This window comes from Brachionichthys hirsutus, chromosome 23, assembly GCF_040956055.1.
Source record: "Brachionichthys hirsutus isolate HB-005 chromosome 23, CSIRO-AGI_Bhir_v1, whole genome shotgun sequence".
Taxonomy (NCBI): Eukaryota; Metazoa; Chordata; class Actinopteri; order Lophiiformes; family Brachionichthyidae; genus Brachionichthys; species Brachionichthys hirsutus.
In genome coordinates this window covers 2408764-2430415 of record NC_090919.1, presented here as the reverse complement: position 1 = coordinate 2430415, position 21652 = coordinate 2408764, and the positions used below count along the sequence as shown (strand labels likewise).

Sequence of the window (21652 nt, the reverse complement as noted above, 5' to 3'; positions counted from 1 at the left end):
TGTATATTTTGGTTCATAATATTTTGTCTTTATGTTTACGTTTTTATACTCGTTGCAATTTTACGTTGACTTTAGTCAGTGGTTTGAATTAATCTGTTTGACCTCCATATTTAAAGCAACTTTAATTTCAAGGAAGATAATTTTACCTTCATGCAAAAATTAACACAAGGGATTACAATAAATGTTATGCTAAGTAGTCTGAATAAAGTTGATAATGCTTTTTTATTTATAGCAATATCTAATTTTTAAGAAAATATGATTTCCTTTCATGATGAGAAAAGCGATTTCCCATGCAACACAGGGGACGTGAAGGTTTCTGGTTTATTGTTACCGCTTCATTATTAAATTACAATCTTCATCAGGTCATACATAAAACAAAAATAATCATTTTATTCAATGCGTCTCGTCAGGGATTATAAAGATCAGCAAATAAACAGAAAAGCAGCATCAATCGATCCGATCTTCACCACACTGTTAAATTATCTCAAAGGGTTGTTCCTCCACAGAAGACAAAAATATAACAACCTAAAAGTTTGCCGATGCAAAGTGAACGAAGAAGGTTCTGATTTCTTTGGGTGAGATGGTGACATTGAACGCATCGCCTCCGCAACTTCGACATCTTTCGTTGCCTGAGATAAAGAAAACAGAGACGGCGAGATGGACGAGGAAACGTAATCCATAGAATGTAAATGACATCGTCAGTTTATTTAAATGCGATTTATTCTTATATTTATAGGCTGTCTTACCGGTCTCTAAATTATCGGCAGTCTTCCACTTCCATCGCTTCAGACTGGCGATGTCCCATGTTCCTGTGAGAGAACGCTCTTCCAGCACTTTAACCTCCCCTATTCCCTGCAGAACTTCCTGAAATGACCGTCGAAAAAACAGCCAGATCACGTAAATTTGCTTTGAAATTCACAATTTTACTGTAGAAGCTTTGATGTATATTTAACACCTTCAGGTTTACGGTGACCGGCTTTGAGAGCTCCGTGTCTTCGCCCTCTTCAAAGAGATGCGTGATCCTCAACAAAACCCGATTGTAGTCCGGATCTGAACGCGACTCCTTCCCTAAAACATGTCAAAAGTTTAGCATGTCACACACACGCATCCCCGCGCGTGTGTCTCAGCTGACCCGAGCCAACGTGGCTGAGGTGAACTTCGTGATCAGAGCTGTAGTTCCATCCGGGGATGCTGAGGGTGAGCAGGTGGAGGTTGGGTGGGAGAACCACCGACTGCGCAGGAGAACTCCCTCTGGGTTCCTTCCTCTGCCAGGGCCTCTCTGACAATACGAGATCAATCACGGGTCTTCGTATTTTAGTTTACGGGTGACATTTAAACGCTTTTGTTGATTTAAAAAAAAAAAAAAAAAAAACAATCTCTCACGAGGTTTGCCTGTAGCCATGACGACAGGTCTGTGCTGCAGCGCCACGGCTTCCCTCTGGTGAAACCTGGAGGTGGCGTTGACGGAGCCCAGCATCATCCACATCGTGGGCTTGACGACCGAGGTGTCGTTGAGGGTCAGATTGTAGTTCAGGTCTGAGGCCAAGTTGTTCCAAAGGCGGCGGTGGAGCATGACCTGGTGGGAGGGGGGGGGGGCGGGGGCACAGACAGGATTGGATGTGTTCCTTTTTGTGAGGGTTTTAGCTTGATAGTATAAATATATATATATATATTACCTCTAGTTGTCCGTCGTCTTGGCTTGCCACACCGTGGGCTCTGTCGCTGACCAGAACAAGCCTGCTGAGGTCATCCTCAATGAAGGCGGCCCGAACCATCGGGAAGTAGTTCTGCAAAGCGCATGTTATCTATGGCTTATTCTACACGGCCCCGGGTGTGGTTCTGGGTTTGCAGTCGCCAGCTTACTCTTGCTAACGTGTTATTGTACTTCCTATAAGTCCTCTTCATCATCTGGTAGCCGTTGTCATCTGTGTACAGGATCCTGTTGTTCTTTAAGGACGTGCCGGTTCTCAGGACGACCTCTGTGTTGAGGTCGAGGGGTCCCACAGAATACGTCTGCTCCAGCCTGGAACACGGGAGCCCAGAGTACTCTGGGACACGGGTGGTGACGGCGAATGAATAGTCTCGATCGCTTTCCTCTCTGGAAGATGGAACAGCAAGAGTTAGTCAAATTGAGAGATGGGTAGAAAATGAGTTTAAAAAAAAAAAAGACAAAATATGCAAAACTAGGAAAGTGGACCAACTTGTAGAAGCGCTGCCTGATCTCCGTCATGATCTTCCCGGGGATCACCTCCATTTCGACAGCCCCGTAGGCTCGCACTGCCGAATGATTGGCACTGAAGATGTAGTTGTCAGAGACGGGTCCTGCTTTTACGTCTCCATTTGCGTGGTACTCCCAGAAGTCCTGAGTCAGCCTTACTGTTCTTTTGTCTTCGCTAGGCAAGGATGACAGAGAGGTCAAAGGGTCAGAGCGACGCTGGCGTTGGAGCCAGAAAAAAAAAGATCTCCCTGCCAATAATGCTCATAAATCGGTCGGCTCATCAGTGAACAATGGCGTTGCACAAACACACGAGGCGCAACGTAAGAACTACGGAGCTTAAGATCCTCACAGGGATGTGATGCTGTGCAGGAGGTTGGTATCCTGGTCAAACATCAGCTCGTAGCATCGATTCAGAACGGGCAGAAGCCTCCGTCCTGCCCTCGGCGAGTCGCGGACGCCGCGTCTGTCAAACGGAACCCCCGTGGCTTCGTAGGTGCGGCCGCACCCGGACCCCCCCGAGCATTGCTCGTCTGAGAGCTTGATCAGGTACTTCTTGTGCTGAAGGCCCCCCAGTTCCACCGCGATGAAGAGGTCATAGGTGGCGTTGGACTGCGCAGACCTCTGGATCTGTAACAGGGGGGGGGGAGTCTATTAGAGTCTAACGAAGTCTGTTTAGAGTCTACTAGAGTCTAACTAAATCTGTTTAGAGTTTAACTAAGTCTGTTTAGAGTCTATTAGAGTCTAACTAAGTCTGTTCAGAGTCTACTAGAGTCTAACTAAGTCTGTTTAGAGTCTACTAGAGTCTAACTAAGTCTGTTCAGAGTCTACTAGAGTCTAACTAAGTCTGTTTAGAGTCTACTAGAGTCTAACTAAGTCTGTTTAGAGTCCATTAGAGTCTAACTAAGTCTGTTTAGAGTCCATTAGAGTCCAACTACCTGTGCAGGTACAGGCTGTCCAGCTTCGTCATAGACGGTTGCGGCGGGGGAGGTCACCGTGACGTCGATGATGGCGCTGGTGTTCCACGCCAACGGGTTGTACGCGATGACGTGTTGCTCCAGAGCCTGATTAGCACCTAGCATGAGGAGATTTGAGCGCGTCCTTGCTTAGACCCCTTTTCTCGCTTAAGGCAAACAGACATGCTGCGCGGATATTAGCATGCTAATGTTCAGACCTCTGCCGCGGTTGCTGGGCATCTCGAGGTTGAACAGGGCAGCCAGAAGCTCCTCCACCCCCATCGTGGCCCGCGTGAGATGCTGCATGTACATGTCTGCGACCTGGGGGGACTCTGTGCCGGTGATGCCATCGTGGTGCTGGACCTCCGAACAAATCGTAAATATTTACACAACAAGCATAAAGAGGTACGGATGCTAACCCACATGGGAGGTATTGAATTGGCTTCAGAATACTGAATCCCATATTCAATTTGAAATAAATTCTGTTTGATTCACTTCTCTTAAGGGGAGGGTCGTATATTTGGCAGGTTACCTCTGAGACAGCCCAGCGCAGTGCCCTCAGTTGGCCCAGAGCCCAGTCTGGAGCGACGGGTCCACCTGGGAAGCCGGCGCGGTACTGAACAAAAAGTGTGTCTGCGGCGTGAAGCAGGGCGCTGGCCTGCCGGGCCACTCCTTTCAGAACATTTCTGGAGGCGTAAAATCCCGTCCAGGCTTGGTACATTCCTTGGAGGGGGGGGGGGGGGGGGGGGGACCATCAACCACAGCAAAAAAAATATTCTTTTTCACATGAAGCAGGCGATGCAGATCGTCACCGTTAGAATACGGGAGAAAATCTTCATCCCCACGTAGGTCCCAGACGAGATCCGACTGGTGGATGGCTCTGAAGTATTCACCCAGGGTGGCGTACTGAACCGTCACGCCGAAGTCTTCGCTGTTCTGGTTAATGTAATTCATTAGAGGATCCATGTTGCTGAACTGGACAGATGAGTTGAAGAACTGTTTGTCACAGCCCTGAAATAAACGGACATTTAAGGGCCGTTAAGTAACCCGGCTTTGACATCTAAAGGGTTCGAAAGGTTATTTGAGCACCCATGGCCAGAGCACGTGGTTCGTCCTGAACCACGCAGCCCTCTGTTTGACGTTCTCCACCATCGTTTCGGCGTAGTTGTGCACCGTCTCCATGGTGACCGGCAGGCTCATGTTGGGGTAAACCCCGTCTTTGGGGGGGTCGGGGAACAAAGCAAGTCCATCCCAGTAGAAACCCGAGCTGAAACAGAAGCGCGGCGTTTGATTGAGATGAAAGATCGGCCGTCATCCACCATTGCTGCTCCGATCGCCTCACCCTCAAGAGGATGAATGAATGAATGCATGAGGGCTACCTGTTGGAGAAGGGCGGGAACGGTGGGGTGCAGTAGCTAAACTGATCCATAGTGTGAGTGAAGATCTGCTGCTTCTCTTTTAGTGAGCGAGAACCTCTCCATACAAACTGTAGATTCTGTAACATTTTAAAATAACAGTTTACACTTCTGATGAAAAGTTGCTAGTGTTCTTCCGCAGGCGTCGATAAATACCTTGTTTTCCTGCATGCTGTCTTTGAGGTCATAGTCGATGCGAGAGATGAGGTGCGCGTTGAAACCGGCCAGGGCAAAAAGGACTGGCGTGGTGGCAGATGCTCCGAACGGATCCACGTGCCAGGAAAACCGAGGACGCGCCCCAAAGGTTTCATAGAGGAAACCGTGTCCCTCTGAAACGGCACAGAGACGCACAGATGAAGACGAACCGCAGCCGCGGCACATTTATTCCCCTCAAGTGATCTTTTACGCGTTTCCCCACCCGTCATTTGTAATATCTCGTCGTCTAGATCCGTTACGGCCTCGTCGTGCATTACTTGGCCCCCGATGACGAACTCGAGTCGCCCCTCGTTGACAAGCTGTCGTACCTGGAAAATATTCGCAGTGCATTTTAAAGTGTCGATGCAACAAATAAAGACTTAAAATTCACTCTACACATCACCGCTCCCCGTTATGTGTTTGCACTTGTGTCTTATGGAAGTCCGTGGCCACGGAATGCCACCACAGTCGAAAGAACTCTTGTTCCACAGCAATGAACCGGCGGTCTTTAGCTTTTGACAGCTCCTCGGTCACACTAGTGTACACGTTGGCTGCATAGGCGTGCATACTCTCCTGTGGAAAATATAAAACATGCAAAAGAAAAAGAAGAAATGCATTCAGCCATATTACATGATTACAACTACTAGTTACTTTTATTTATTTTAATTTATTTATTTTGATCATGCAAACAACAAAGAACAAAAATGACAAACAATGCCAAATACATGCACACACATACATATACATATACATACATACATATATAAAGACATATTCACACACGCATCACATGTAATAGTAATTAATAATAATAACTCAAATAATAAATAATAGCCATAATGCAGTAACTATGCAGTTTACATGAGCGAAATGGAGTAGGAAGGAATATATACCACAACACAATATATTTGTCACTTTTATTATTATTATTATTATTATTATTAATAGGAATATGGTGAAAGAGACGTACTTGAATAGTGTACACCCATCCAACATCCATGTGACTGTGAGGGATTACAAAAGTTTGAATGAGCTCGTTTTCTCCGGCGACGACATTTGTGAAACGACAACTAATAAAAAATACGAAAACGAATGAAATCGCCATCTTTTTTCGCCCGTTTAATAAGAGAAACGTAGAATATGTTCCAAAATATTCGCTCGGACTTCCTTGTTTTTGTTTTTACTGCATCACGTGACGAGCCTCCGTACTTCCGTACATATTCACTCAGACTTCCTTGTTTTTGTTTATACTGTGTCACGTGATGCTCACGAGCCCCCGTACGGAAGCCCTGGACATACAATCTTCAAAAAGAAAAAGCGCGTTTGTTATTTGTGACCTTTACACCGGAAGCATTTAGCACTAGCAGCAGCATTTGTACGTTTTGAGGTCAGACAGTTGGACTCAAAGCGACAAAAAAAAATGTCTAGAAAAGCCGGAGTAGTTTTAATTTTTGGAGGCTTTGTTACGGCTGTTGCTGCTGCATTTTATCCCATATTTTTCCACCCGCTCGCACATAAAGACGAGTACAGTAAGTACGGTAATTTAAATATTCTATAACCTCTACTGCGATGTTATTTTATGCTTTTTTTTAAAAAATCTGTGTGCAAAAATATTTTTGTACTAAATATATTTAGGTACAGCTAACTAAATATAGCTTTACTTAACTGGCTTTAAACTAACGTTCGAGCAGTGTTTTATTTTCTAGCTAGCAAGGTTATGTGCTTTAGCGTTAGCTACATGTTAAATTCAAGAAAGTTTTGTATTTTGGAACATTTTAATAGTCGATTCATTCTCAATTTCTTTCATAAACCACTAGTTTAATGTTCCCAAAGCTATTCAAGTGTTGTCATGAATTGAATGTTGTTATCAGCTGTTTGCAAAAAGACCTGACACAAAATATCATACAAGAACATTTGCTGCAATGTCTCGGTTTAAAGCGAAATCTGGCTCCGGAAAGCTTTGAGCTCATTGACGACTGTCTGGAAGAGGACGTAGAACAATAAAGCTGGAACTATGTCTAAATGTACCTTTGTTCTGTCTTTGGTAGGAGAAACCCAGATGACGAACCGGTCAGAAATCAACCAGGCAGATGTTCAACCCGTGGGTAAGAGGACACGGTTCAGTTTGACTTAAATGTCAGAAATTGATCTTTTTTCGGAATTGTTCTTGCTTTGACAAATGCCTAATATATATATATATATATATATATATAAAAACACCACCTTCGTTTTTCAGTGCACCACTTTAAGGTGTATCGTCAAATGTGAACATTTATTTCATGAGTTAATCGGGAACAAAAGGAGAAAACTCGGGCGTTTAATGTGAAATTAACGGGCAATAACTTTAAGTGCATTTCATCTGCATCATTCTGGACTCGTATGGGGAGCGAAATAAAACAAATAAAAAAGTCTTCTTTTGGTTTTGATACTTGAAAGCTCACTCCAAACTGTTTATCATTCCTGGCACTCCTATTTAGAACTGTCAGGATTAAAAGATAATTCCGTTAATCTATTAAAATAATTCTGTTTTTTTGATTGTCTGTCTAAAGGTGTAAAGATATGGTCTGATCCGTTCAAGCCTGCAGGAAAGTAACGACCGGCGACCCTTCTGAAGAAGACTCTGAATGGGGGAGTGACTTGATGAATGCATGGTGTTGGCGTGAGTGGATGCTTTGCAGAATTTGAATATTTGGTTGAATGTTATAAAATAAAGCCCTTATTCCGAAAACAGAATATGAAAATGGTTTGTTGACCTCATGAAAATAAATTCAAACAGTCAGTAATGGTGGAGGACACAAGTAACAATTCAGAAATGTTGCTGCTATTTCTCTGTAGTCCACAAGGGGGCGTCCATGACGGCACAAAACATGGGACTGAATAATGCTTATTTATTAAACTTTGATTTTTATTTATTTTTTGCTGTGGTATGCAACCTGCTGGAAATTACATTTAAATATATACACAAAGCCATTCCAGGAGTCAGTGGGCGATCAAAGGGCGGGTTTGATTATTGATCGACTGCTAAAGGGGCGTTCAAATGTCACTGTGTTTTGCAGATTGAGACGGTTGTCTCGTTCGAAAATCATATTCGACGTGATCCAGATTCCCTTTTTGAGCATGCGGGTGATCTCAAAGCACGGAATTCCAAAAACTACATTTTCCCATATGTGCTTGTGGTTTCCTTATATTGAGCGGCATCCCCCCCCCCCCCTGCTCCATCAAAGTCCTCCTAGAGGGAAGATGGATTAAGAACGAACTCAAGCATGTGTTTATGGTCCTTCGGAGATGTTGCATTTTTTAAATTGGCCTTAAATCTTTCACTGTCCTGTACTTTTGGACTTCCAGGACCGCTAGCGAGGCCTGCTGCCAGCAGAACTGCCTGCATGGGCCACTCTCTCCGTTTCAACCCCCCCCCCCCCCCCAATCAACAAGAACCATTGTTTATGAGAGGTTGTTATTGTTGGGCTGCATTCAGAAACAACAGAAACTGAAGAGCCTGGCCGTGCTGGGGCGTCCAAAGTAAAGAGAGCGAGGGGTGAGGGAGGTGGTCGAGGAAAAAACAAAAAGCAGAAATTCCTCTCATTCCCCGCTGGTGTTTTCCAGATTCCTCCAGCGACAGCTCCCTCGGCTGAAGCGAGTGAAGTAAGCAACCAGAGGGGAAACTGAAGAGGAAGAGAACCACATTCTTGAGGGGACGCGTCACCTTCGCACAGAATAGAGAGACACTCGATCTCCGGTTCTCTCCCGGGGCAAAGTATGCAACAGGTTGCGCAGCATGGTCGTCGGCTTTGCCGTCAATCACCGATGATAAAACGTCACTTTTACGATGCTGCTATTAACCCATCGCACAAATCTCCCCAACAGGCCGGTGGCAGATTGTTGGTCCGAGTTGTTTTTAGGTGTGTGTTCAAGCGCGGCAGGCGATTGGGCCACGGTTTCTAACTAATTGCTATGGGAACGGGAGTTGGCGGATAGGTCACGGGGGTTGGGAGAAACGGCACTAAGCGTTCGGGAAGAGATGGGGATGTGAAATACGAGCAGCGAACGCCCCGCCGATGGCGTGTCCGGCACTGTGAACGCCAACTAGATGGTGAAGCGCAGGCCATGCAGGTCGTTCAAAGTAGTATTCTATATTATAAGGTATCACTAACAGCAAGGCACAAAGCCGACTCGCCTTGTAAAACAATGTACCAGAGCGATGTGGAAACAGATAGTCTGAAGCAATGTCTAGGAAAAAAGGCGCCGTCCCGGCTTGCAGCAGGCGGGCGAAACAAACGTCCCCTGTGACGGCGTGGTCCGGAGCGTGCTGGAGTTGCACGTCTTATCCAGGGAAGAAAGCTGAGAGGGAATCCGGTATCTCCCGAAGGCTAAACTGGCTGCTCTGAGCTGACGCACCAGATGCTAAAGGCTAGCTAGTGCTTCAACTTCTCTGTCTCATCGACCGGAATTTTCATAAACCTCTCAGTCAGATCATGTCAGAATATAACTATGCTATTTTTGTTTTTATTTACCCTTCATGGTATGTTTTAGAAAGTGGTAATTAAGAGTAAACATAGCAATGTTTAGAACGGTAATTTGTTTTGTGATTTAAATGACCGGTTAGCGGTGCTGAGCGACCCTCGCTGCCGTAGGTTAGCTTGGTAACATATCTTTAGCCGTGCTAAAAACAATGCAAAAAAAAAAAAACGGCTCTAAGTGGAGACGGACCCAAACGTATGGTTAGTCGCTCCTCGTGGGAGGAAGCCGGCTAGAAGGAGAACATGTTGGCTCGTTGGAGCTGCCATCTTAGTTCGGTTAGCTAAATCTCTAAATCGCTAGTCTCTACTTTGCTTACGGCTAAACTCCCATCTCCGCTGCTCCAGAACGAATTAAACAGCGCCGCTGAACGACATGGGTATAGGAAGTTCCTCAATCGGCCTCCAAAACCCTGGCTCGGGTCCACCCGTGGATCCGTAGAGGAAATGTTTAAGCAATTAGTGAAAGCTTAAGGATGGAAGTAAAAAAATAAAGATTTTTCCCTCCCTTTTCTTCCAAAAGGGAGGGAAAAATCTTTGTTGTAAATAAACCTCGCCACGCGGCCTATCGTTTCCTCTTTTAAAACGCGCAGCCCCGCGTTCCGCTGAGTCCAAAGAACCCGACGAGTCCAAACCGCAATTACATTGACCTCAGAACTGTTTGATTAACCTACAAAACCGCGCTCGCACCGAGTGAAATATGATTGTCATCCGCCCCTAAACGCATGCCATGACGGCACCGCCGCCTGAGCTCGTGCGAGCCCCAACCCGTCAATCGCGTTATACGGCAGGTTTCCCTTTTACAGCCCCATTATGAAGTTAAAACCTTCGCGTGCACCAAAAAATAGCCGGGCGACTGTTGATCTGGGCAGCGTTACTGACGAAGAGGTGCCAGAGCTGTGAGCAATCGCGCCGCTCTCTCAGAAAAGAGCGAGGGATGAAGGGGAGACTGATTTATACGGCGTCTCAATACTTGACACGTTTCATGCGTGAAAATGTCTGCGGCCTATCGAAGCCGTTGCTTCCATTAAAACAAACGTGGAAAGTTTTTTTTTTTTTGTTCATTCGTATTTCCTGGCAGGGGCCTTTGCTACCCCTCAGCCTGAGGGACGACATCAAAAACAAACAGCTTGAGCCCCAAGACGGCATTTAAAGATCACGCTGCTGTGAATAATTTCAAAGCGCCGTTAATAGAATGTATCCAGTGGAGGTGGAGAAATGTGCTTGCTGTTATGACAGGCAGGCCCTCGCTTGAGTTGGAGCTGATGGACCGGCGAGGCTGAAGGATTCACAGCGATGAAAACTCATCACAATATTTTCCTGCAGCTCCATGAACTGTATCCTGTTACTGGCGGTTTACACACCGAGCAAATTCATTCAGTGAGTTCAGAAGCTGCATCCTCTGCCGTACCAGCAGCTGTATGGAGTTAAATCGTTTTCATGGATAATCTAGCCAGTGCGTGATGAGTCACCATTTCGGTGCGTGTGTGTGTTTTCATTTTTTTAGTCTGAATGGCAATGCGGTCGGAGCAGACGTGGTGCGCCTCCGCTCCTCGTGGGTTTTCATTAGGGCCTTGTGGATGACAACAGAATATATGGCTTGGCTCAAGATGGGAATTCTGGGAAAGTCATGGAAGTTTGGACGCCTTGACGGAACACAGGCTGTCTTGGCCGGTTCCCCATCGAGGAGCAGGAGGAGGAGGAGGAGGAGAAGGAGGAATCTTGCTGCAGTGTGTGTTTGTGTATGTGGTGGTGGGCCTTTGGGACATCCGTAGAGAGCTGACCCAGAACAATGACAGGTTTACGGCACAGAACCAGGCAGGATCGCTGGAGTGTTTGACACAGTAAAGGCTGCTAATCTGGATTTTTGCTACAAACGTGGAATCAGTCACACGTATCATTGAGAAACTGCGTTTTTATATTCTTTGGCCGAAGAGGAAAATGTAAATCTTTCCAAGAAGCGACGAAAAGGTCACCAGGACCTAATTTGGATCTGAATCTGAAGACTTGACCTCTTTGAGAGACCCGAGAGTGAAACAGTTGAGTTATTTACCTGCGAACAATAAAAAGACGGCATTAGTTTAAACTAAATATTTAAACAGCTTTGAATGGAAAATGTAGGAATCTGTGCCTTTTCCATCTCCGGCATTCAGACCTGAGAGATTGAACTGTCTATGAGGACCTTTAAGGACTTGAGACAACTTTGGACTCTATTTCTTCTTGTGACCTAATTTGAACTGCCATGATTGGATGAGTCCGAGAACCTAAACGTTCTCGAACGAGATGGGAGACTTCACTTGGATTTGTTCTGATTGATTTGACTTGATCCAATCTTAAAAGACTTGACATCGACTTGAGACTTTACCTGAGACGCTTGAGATCTGTTATTGCAAGACTTGAGACCTCGACTTGAACTCATTCCTAAGAGCTTCACCCAGTGCTTCAGACTTGTCATGAAATAATTGAGATATGAATTGGACTCGAATGCGTTCCCCAAAACAAGCTTTGAGACTCGACTTCCCCAACATCACTTGAGACTCGACATGTAATACCCTTAGATGACTGGACTTGGCATAAAGTCTTCCCAAAGGACTTGAGACTTCACTTGATCTGTTTTTTTTCCCCCAACTTCTTTCCGCGACTGCTAAAGAACTTCATTATTTCTGACATTTGTTCGCCTCAGCTGTGCATGCGATGGAGAGTCAACAATAAACCGTGGTCACGGCCATGTGCATCAGCCTGAATCCCAACCGCGGGATTTAAATAGCGCCCTGTGCGCTGAAATGTGCAAAAAAAAGACTGACTTGCACGCACACACCTCATCCTTGCTCCCTGGCCAAAGACATTTAACAACATTAGTGCCTCAGATGAAGGTAGATTCACCTGAGCTGCAAATCATCTCTCCCTTTGGGCTATCAAATTACTTCTCCGTTTGCCTTTTTCCTGACTCTTTGCTCTCCCCATCCATCCGTCCTTCCATCACTGCTTCATTCAGAAAGAGAGGGCAAACCACATGTTTCAGGGAGGAATCCTGAATGGGCAGAATCCCAAACCAAAGTACCTCCATCGCTCTCCCGCCCCCCCCAGCACCACTTAGCTCTACCCTGTCATTAAGAACAGGGCTGGATGATTTGTTTTGGAACGTGGCCCTTTGTTCATGTGGAATGACTGCGGGGAGGGGGGGGGGACAGGGAGCTAGGGAGATAGAGGAGTGATGTCATCTCAGGTCGGTTCATAGAAAGATAGAATGAATACGGCAAACAAGAGTGTGTGTGGCTTGGCGTGTTTGTTCGATGTGTATCTGGATGGGTAAATATGGGCTTTTGTACTGTGGGTACACAAAATGTTCAGTGTGTGTGTCTGTGTTGGTTTTCGAGGCATGTGGTTGGAAAAGTATAGGGTTTTTACGTAGCGTTCGCTCTTTGTTTCACTGTTTCTCTAGTTTGTGGATGGTTGAATGAATCATTTGGACAGAGGCTGAGGTATCACAAAGAGTGGTTTGGCTTGGGGGGGGGGGGGGGCAACTTGTACTTGTGGCTTCTGGGTTCCTTGAGCACACTACTGCACAGCGATGGCTGCCTCCCTCCCGCTACTTGCAGCGTGCTGTGTGGAACATATCAGACGCACCACAGGCAGCGGGGACTGAAAGTGATTATCCAAAGCATTTCTGCCCTAGCTAGCGTAAAGCTAATTGAGCTTTCATTCCAGCCATATCACTACGACTGGCTACGCTGCGTGCTAATGGCTAATATCAGAGAACAATGCGAAATGAATGTCATTTTTAACTTGACGAACTCAAAGGCAAACTGTAGCCAGACTTTGACTTTATCGCTGATGAATTGTGACTTTGTCTTCGACTCTAGACGACTTGCTGTCCACATGCTAAAAGACTCGGACCTTAGACTTCCCTGTCCTGGGATGCTGTGATTTTAGACCTTCAAAACAGCGATTTCATTCATTTTGCGACTGTTAGGATCGACCCCTTTTTGTGCTGTAAGAGGACGAGGTGTCGCATTTCCAGGATGCATTACGACATATCTTTCCGATCCACCTCTGGAATATTTAAAAAGTAGCTAGGAGCAGTTAGCAGCTAACGCAACTCAAAGAGTATAAAAACAGGAGTTTTGTATTTTTATTGGGCATGATATCACTTGTACTTTATCGTTCTGTCCTCCTGCAGAGATCTTAATAAAACCCTCAGTTAACAGATCAACTCTCCTGAACGCCTTTTGTGTGAATTGCACAGTATTTCAAATAAAGAACTTCACTTCCTGGATTGAAGGTTTCCTAAACCAACAGTTCCGTGGACACTTTCTCACATATTAGCCCATCATTCCAATGCTAAGTGCTGAGGAAATGGACTTGCTGTGCACTCCCAATGCTATTTCACGTATTTACGACATTTTTTATTGCCCCTTGCCTCCAACGACATTTCGACGGAAGAGGTGCAGACATCCAATAGCGGAGATTAAATGCTCTCGGGGTGATTGTGCATTGTTTTTGAGGAGTCGTGGCGTCTGCCTACGGAAACTCGGCCCAACACTGAGGAATTGCGCTGCGGAACGTGGTGGTGTAACCGGAGCGTGGGTTTTGGGAATAGCCCAGGGGGGGGGGGGAACTGGGCTCAGTTTTCCAAAAGCCTCTATCTCCTCCGATATGTAGTGCGGATTTGAGGAGCGACGAGGATTGTGTGCGTCTGTGTAACAGGGGAAGTGGATGTGGAGGGCTTACAGAGCGGGTAAGTCAGGAAAACAAGTCTCAGGAAACCCTATACCTCACTCTGGCACCAACACAGACATTCTTTCTTTCTCTCTATCTGTCTCTCTCTCTCTCTGTAACTCCTGTCTTGCTGTAGCTCTCTCACCCCCCCCCCCTCTGCTTGTTCTGGCGAAGAGGACAGCAACGACCGAACAAAAGCCACCCTTGACACTTGGTGCTCTTGAGGAAACAGCGATGACCTCGTCCAGAGTTCAAACCTCTTAGTACCAACGACTGCATTCTTTCTCTTCCTCGCCCTGTGTGGAAACCGTCCTTGCCGATTCTGGCCTCCTTCGGGAAGGAGCATGCCCTCACCCATTTGTTTGTGTGTTGGTTGATTGGTTTTTGTTTCTTAGGATTCTCATATTTCTGAGTTAATTCTCTATCAAGCGGCAAAGATACACCAAAGCAGAAAGATGACTGCAAGCATGCTGACGCTCAGCGTTCCATTGTTTTTGCTGCGGTGCTGCTATCGGCTAATGGTGACGCCCTTTCTGTGTAAAAAGTAAAAATAAAAGTGTCTTTATTCCCTCAGTTAGCTCCTGACTCTGTCTCACCCTCTCTTCGCCTCTCACACACTTCCCCTACGTGCCGTCTTTATCTTATCCCTTTTCCACCATCCCTAACGCTCCCGTCTGTCCCCAGTCGACCCCTTTCCTTTCTCAAAAACATTTTCCACTGCTTTTCCATTCCTTTCACTATCTTTTTCTCCTCATTCTCGCCCCCCCCCCCCGCGCCTCTCTTCCACAACACACAAACACACCTCCTTCTCTCCCAGCACCTCATTCTGTCTTTCCCCTCTCTATTCTTCTCCATCTATCATCGTCGGCCTCCGTCTCCACGTTGCGCTCCCAGTCCTCCACGCTATCAGCTTGTCCTCTCTCTGCGGTTCTTCCCTCCGTCTTCCTCTCCTCCCCGTCTTGCTCCATCCTTTCCTCTCCAGCTCTCGCTGCTTCCTCCGCAGGACTGCGGGGGCAGCGAGTGGTCAGGCCTGCCTGCAGTCATCAACAACGCAGGGCCGTAGCCTCAGATCAGTGTGTGCGTGTGTGTGTGTGCGCGCGTCTGTGTTTGTCTGATTGGCCCGATGCCCGGACCCGCCTCCTGTGGTGAAACTCACTCCTTTTCTCCTTCTCGGTCTGGACCGCTGCCCAGACTGACCCCTCACACACAGACAGGGAGATAACCTGACTGGCACGCAGCTGTGGGCCAGTGCAGGAACACACACACACACACACACAGTAATTCACACAGAGGCGGGACTCACACACACACATATATCTCTTTAAAGCCTATCTGTGAGCAGTGTTTGCATGGATTTACAGCTGATCCAACGCCTGTCGCACGCTGGGTTTATCAGCCAAACAGACTATTGATCAGCGGTTAGCAAGAACAGATCAGAGCAGCGCAATTTATGTTATGAGTCGCTTGTTCAGAAACATAAAACAAAATGCTTCTTTCGCTCATTACTGCACTTTTATTCTATTATTCAAACCCCTGCGACACGTTTACGCACCCTGTTATGATCTGATGCAAACGTGGTACAAATCCAGATGCCAGCTGAGGAATATTAGCCCATTCCTCACCGGGGAATATTCCTCTTCAGTGCAGCTTCCATCTCAGGAAGAAGCGGCGCAGCATCGACTTTATTGGAGTCCGAGGAGGAGCCGTTGGCGCTTTATCAGTTCGGCTTGCTGCCATATCTGCTCTGGAGGTGAACATCTTTGTTTATTCCAGTCAGCTGCAGGATTAAAATGTACGTTTTTGGTGTTTGTCTTAGCTTTATATGGCTCTTTACCGATTTATACCTCCTCAGAGCGAAAAGGAAACGAGTAATAGAAAAGATAAATAGACATTTTTAGCGCGACCGCAGCTTGTGGCCGATCCTTTCCCCAGATGTAGTGCAAACGAAAGCCCAGCGGTAACCTCGGGCCACTCGCTTGCCTGACACTTGGATGCCAGCTCGTCTGTGGTTTTGACCAATGAGCTCACCTCTATTGAAAATAACAGCGGTGACATCACTGTTTTCTTGGCCCATCGCAGCTCCCACCCAGTCAGGAGTCAGAGGTAACCCGCAGCAAAGGCAGGGAGAGGCTCAAATGAACAGAAATAAAAAACAGAGGGAAAGACAGGAAGCAGGTTTTTATTTGAAGGTAATAATGTCGGTTAAAGGAGAAGGGAAAGAGGGTGAGGCCTTGTATAAATAGAAAGACATTTTCTGATGGCTCGCTGGTGTTTTGGCTCCACCTACGGCCAACGTCGGCGTTCTTCCGATCACACTGATCTCTTGACCTTTCAACTTTTGGAACGTGGCCCTTTCAACAACAAAAAAAAATACTCCACCTCACACACTTGGCCGGTAAGCCTCATTCAGAGGACCTGACGCATATTTACGAGCGTGTGTGCACAAGTAAGGAAGTCCAACAAGTTTCTGTTTGTTCCATGTGTGTGGCGACTTGGCAGCAGAAGGCAGGAGGGATCCTATTTGTTTGTTTTACCCTCCAGACGTGTCAGAGAGCAGATTAAGGGATTTATCTTGGGGGGGGGTAGTGCAGACTTAAACTCTTCACCCATTCATGTCCCTGGTTGATGAGCAAAAACACTGCGAGGAGGTCAGAGAAATCAAGAAGAGAATAAAAGCCATGCGATGGATGCCTGTATGAAAAGATGGAAGGCTGCTGGGAGGGGAAAGAGGAGAGGAAGTGATGCGTTGACGCCGTGGTACCTCTTCCAGCCGTCTGATCTTCTCTTGTTTTAGTGCTAATCCCAATTTTAAGTACCAACGGAATTAGGGACCCCAATTCCTCCTCTTTGCCGAGACTTGCACGCAATGGCTTTATTGCAGGACAGAAGCATCTCTGCTGCAAGTAGAACTATTTTTGCTCAGCGCTGCAGTGTTCTATATTTTAATCACGATATTTACTTTAGTATGCGGGCCCCTTTTTCACTGCGTGTTTTGGTACCACTGGTCAGCCACATATTGTTACACTGCTGTCCTGCGTTAATCTGAAGGCTATGCTAGCTAGGATGTTCCTTTAAAGCAGATAATCAATGTATAAAATATGTTTTACCAGATGAAACTACTCTATTAATAATGTGGGTAATACAATAGTAGCACACTATGAAAAGTACCACTCTATAATAAATATTGTGTCTAATTTTGTATACTTTACTTCGCATTTTTACAACGTACAGACCTTTGTAGTTTTAAATGAAATAATTATTCTTGTATTTTTATTTCCTCTCGTTTTATTATGGTTATTTTTGATTGAATGATCTGAACACAAAAGATTTGCACCAAGAAATACAGGTTAGTTTAAGATTTAAAAAAAAAAAAAAGGGCCCCATCTCTTTGTCTGGATCCACTGTGAAATTCAAAGATTGCATTTTTGCATTTTGTCACACTCTGACACAGAGTTTCATGACAATTAATCAAGTAGTTTATAGCAAAACTGATGCAAAAGCTAGAAAGAGGAGTGTTTAGGAAGAGACAGAAACTCATCAGCCTGCCACGCGCGTGTGTGTGTGTGTGTGTGCGTGTGTGTGCGTATGTGTGTGTGTCTGTGAACGCCAAGCTCAAATTCAACCGCAGGTCGTCCAGGCTGGGCCCGTGGCCTACCGTGGTGTGGCTCTTTTGTAATGTATATCAAGTTCACCGGGGGCCTTTTCATCTGACAGGCCATTGTTGAGGGAGGCTAGCCGCCGCTCCGCTCGCCTCTTAACCCCTCCCACCCGACACGGGAGCAGGTTGCCTCGCAATTGTTTTATGGAAAATGCACGCGGGCCTGACCGGGTGTCTGCCAGGCGAGGACGGAAGGGAGGGTGGGTTCTGTGTCTGTGTGTGTGTGTGTGTGTGTGGGGGGGGGGGACGCCGACCCCTTCAAACGCCCCTGACCCTGAGCAGATGGCGAGGCCGTGTCTCTCCGCTGAGCCAGAATTAATAGGGTGTGCCATGTCACATTGTCTGAGACGGGCCTGCTGAAAAACTCCCCTCACCTCACCACACCCCCATGCCCCACTTCTATCCTAATTTTTCCACCCCCCCCACACACACCAATTCTTCTCCCTTTTTCACTCCACCATTTCTCTCTATTTCTTGCTTGCTCTCCCCTGCGCTTGTTTGCTCATTTATTCCCTCCTTCACCCATTCATTTGTTCACGTGCATCTCATTCATCCCTCTCTTTTAGCGGACACTCATTCACAGGTTTGCCCACTTGCCGAGGCTTTATCAGAGGACAATTAAGGCACCTGCGTTTCTAAAGCCCCCCCCCACTGAATGCCTGCCACCCCGTTTCCTCACCCGCCGGTTCTCACTATTCCTTCTCTTCACTCGTTCAGTTTTTCCTGCATCCGGCCTCACTCATTCGTTTGATCTCTGAAATCTAAAACCAGGTTTTTCACCCTTTAAGGTCGTCCCGAACCAAACGAACGAACGAGCCGAGGCCGATGGGAATGTTTGTTGTTCTTACAGGTTTTGGTCAGAGACGTAATTAACAAACGACAGCAGATCGTCCATGTTGTTGTCACTCAACATGGTGGGCCAGTTGAGCAACTGCCCGACGCTGCCATCCGTGGAGTCGCCACTGTGGATGTCCAGTATCTAATCTGTGGGTGTGGGTCAGCGTACTCTCCCGGAGCGGCGGGGCAGCTGCCAAGAATGGGACGGAGGGTCAGGGGCGTGTTCAGCCCCCCCCTCGTCCTAATCACCAGTCCCGCTTCCTGTTGCACCCCTCCCCCCGCCACCCCCTTTGCCTCCATCGGCCACCAGACACACAGCCCGGGAGATGGAGGAGCAGGAGGAGGGGAGGAGGCTCATCGACTCGGCCCGGAGAGTCGCTGCAAAATGCTCGTGTGTGAGCGTTTAAAAGGTTAAGGTCAAGGATTTAGAGGTTCTCTTGGCGGAGGCTTATTCCCCCCCCCCCCAACACCCAAATATGTTGCGGTTACCAAAGTGAAGCTTTCTATCTGAACATCATCTCCTAAACAATTGCAAAAGCAGCCCGGATGTGGACGCGAATACAGCCTGTTGCCTGATGTTGTTAAACACACATGAATAATAATGAATATATTATTCAATATTATAATATGAATATATTCAAAGAATATATTCTGAGGCCTCACCCAGCAGCTTTTGCTGCAGGAGTCTCTCTGACAAAGGCGGCCGGCCAAGCTAAGCGAGTTATGCTCTTAGTTTACTGGATGTGAATATCCCAAGAGTGTTTCCACAAAGTGGAGAGCTTTACTTTTGTTGGAAGGTTCCATTGTTATGACATTTTGACCCTGTTCCTGATTGGTCTCTTAAGGGTTTGAATTTTGGAGGAGTTGCTGCTCTTTTTTTTTTTTCCCCGGGACAAGAGCCTCTCCAAAAACACTGCCCCCCCCCCCAGGAGATTATGTTTTAACCACATCCTGACGACAAACAAAGTAACTTGTGTTGGGTTTCGCTCCATCGTCATCGTTTCTCATCCTTCCCCGTATTTTATTTTTCTTTATAACAAAATGGCGGCGGTTCGTCAGCTCAGCGTGAGATAAGCTGGGTGTGAAAGTTTCTTGGACCGCAGTGGGAAAACCTGCTAATTTCATCTTAAGCGCTCGATAGAAAGGATTATGAGCCTTAGCTGTCGAACTGTGCAACGCCAGTCACAAAGTTGCTTCATCTTGTGACCCCTTTCACATTTTCAAGAGCGAGGTACGTGCGTCGGAAGGGCAAATGGGTTTTAAAAATTGGCACACGTAGCGGAGCAGGCCAAATTTAAATCGCGATAAGACGAATGGGATGATCTATTGGTGAGTAACGTTTCCACATCGGGAGCAGAATCTTTCAATCTAAAGCTCTCGTTCCTTCTGAGCCACGAGCTTAAGCAGTCAAGTGGGTGGATTTACAGGCCTGAGGCTTATGAGTTAGTCACAATGGCTGCGTCTCAATTAAAATAAATGCTTTTGCGCCTAATGAGAGAATGGGACATGGGGGGGTTGAGACTTTTGTGGAAACTTGATTCAAGCAAAATCATGACAATTAAAAGCATAGAAAATTTACGTTTTGTCTTTTTACTGAATATATTTTGTAAGAAATTGAAAGAAGAGCTTTGAAAAAAATAAGTTATGTAACCAAAGGTCAAATTTTCAAACCCTAAAAAGTTCTAGATCTGGGAAAAATCCTCTAGTGCACTCCCCTTTTCTCTGTAAAGCTCTCTTCTTTCTTTCTTTCTTTCTTTCTTTTCCTGTTTTCAGCTGTAAAACATTTCAGGAAACGTTATGCTCCCCCCCCCCCATTCAACTCTGAGTGTAACTGGAGGTTCTCTGATGACCATAAAAAAGAGAGGGAAAGGAAAAATGATTGAGGGCAGGATGAGGTCCTCGTCCCAGCGTCTTCATAGCCAGGGCCGCGGGCCAGGCACACTCTCATGCAAAACCTCATCCCTCCACACTCTTCTCTCTAGCCCTTTTTTTCCCCTCCCTCGTTCCTCCTTCCAGAACAGCGAAGTGCCATAAAAATTAAACATCCTTCTGAAAAGTTTGAAATGTTCAGATTTGTACAGCTTACATCGCAGGAAGCAACTTTTTACAGTGTGCATTTATAGGTCAATAAAAATATTAGCATTTTAATTCTCTAGTGTAAAAATGATAAATTATTTTTCTGGTCTCTTAGGAAGAAATTGATGAAGCATATTTCCAAAAACTTTTTAACAGCTATTTAAACACCCTTTAAATAGCTTAAAATATTCATTGCTCTTCCAACTTCCAAGCCTGAGCATTCAAAAATAAAAGCTTCTTTATGTTTCAGCTGAGGTTTTGGGTGGTGATGAGTCTCCCCGATATGATGGCAACGCGCTGTTCTTCCCTGTAAGGCCCATTCATGTGTGTTCACGCCATTGTTTTCCACATTCTAAACAGGAACTGCAATGTTACCGGAGGGAATTTTAAACGTGGCGAGTAGAAACCCTCCATTTATTGCCTCATCTTCCTTAAAAAGCCTTGCAGTGTTATCACCCATGATAAAAAAAAAATCATTCACCCATAAAAAAATAAATATATTACTATCAGCTTTTAATGGTGAATACTGCAGAGAGGTAAAATGGACCATCTGTGTGAATCTGGGAGGATAAAGGCGCTCGCCGCCACCGGTTTCCCTCGAACCGATCGCCGCTGCTCTTTATTCCACGGTAAACACGTGGGAATAGTATTTCAGCGCCACAAGATAAACAACTCCTGGACTTCGCGCAAGTCTCGCGATACGGGACGTTCCCACTGTGCTTGCCTATTGTGAGAGTTTTCGAACTCTCGCGTGATCTCGGAAGTTTCCCACGCCTGTTTTTTTGTATGGCGTCTGCCCTTTCTCTCTCTCTCTCTCTCCCTCCCTCTCTCTCTCCCTCGCTGCTCATCCGCCGCCTCCCCCTTTTCTCTCCGGCTCCCTCGTCCCTGCGCCTCCAGTCTGCTCCCGTTGTCTCGGCGGATTGTTGGGTTCGGTGGGGAAGGGAAGGATATCGCGAGCATTGGAGTTTCGGTGAGAGTTTGTGGAAGATGGCGCCTGTTGTGACAGGGTGAGTCTAAAGATTCGGGGTCGGCGGTGGGGGGGGGAGCCGAGTTGGGGGGAACACAAG

The 21652-nt window shown here is 46.4% G+C and overlaps 1 protein-coding gene across 1 annotated transcript; it reads right to left on the bottom strand.

Moving 5' to 3' along the window:
• Positions 1-307: 307 nt before the first annotated feature.
• Positions 308-5886, bottom strand: man2b2 (mannosidase, alpha, class 2B, member 2). Its single transcript, XM_068755842.1, has 19 exons — positions 5752-5886; positions 5208-5354; positions 5005-5110; positions 4743-4915; positions 4551-4666; positions 4261-4438; positions 3984-4182; positions 3704-3894; positions 3378-3534; positions 3154-3290; positions 2568-2845; positions 2202-2393; positions 1864-2098; positions 1677-1787; positions 1384-1576; positions 1133-1279; positions 956-1068; positions 747-864; positions 308-629 (listed from the first exon to the last, which is right to left on the bottom strand). The coding sequence occupies exons 1-19, from the start codon at positions 5884-5886 to the stop codon at positions 526-528; spliced, it is 3030 nt and encodes a 1009-aa protein (XP_068611943.1). The 3' UTR covers positions 308-525.
• Between the last annotated feature and the right edge of the window lie 15766 nt (positions 5887-21652).

Excerpts from the sequence above, each read along its gene's own strand:
- man2b2 (XM_068755842.1), bottom strand. The coding sequence starts at position 5,886 with ATGGCGATTTCATTCGTTTTCGTATTTTTTATTAGTTGTCGTTTCACA. Across the intron at positions 2,846-3,153 it reads GACAGCCTGTACCTGCACAG|ATCCAGAGGTCTGCGCAGTC; the intron begins GTAGTTGGACTC and ends CCCCTGTTACAG. Across the intron at positions 630-746 it reads TGCCGATAATTTAGAGACCG|GCAACGAAAGATGTCGAAGT; the intron begins GTAAGACAGCCT and ends TCTTTATCTCAG.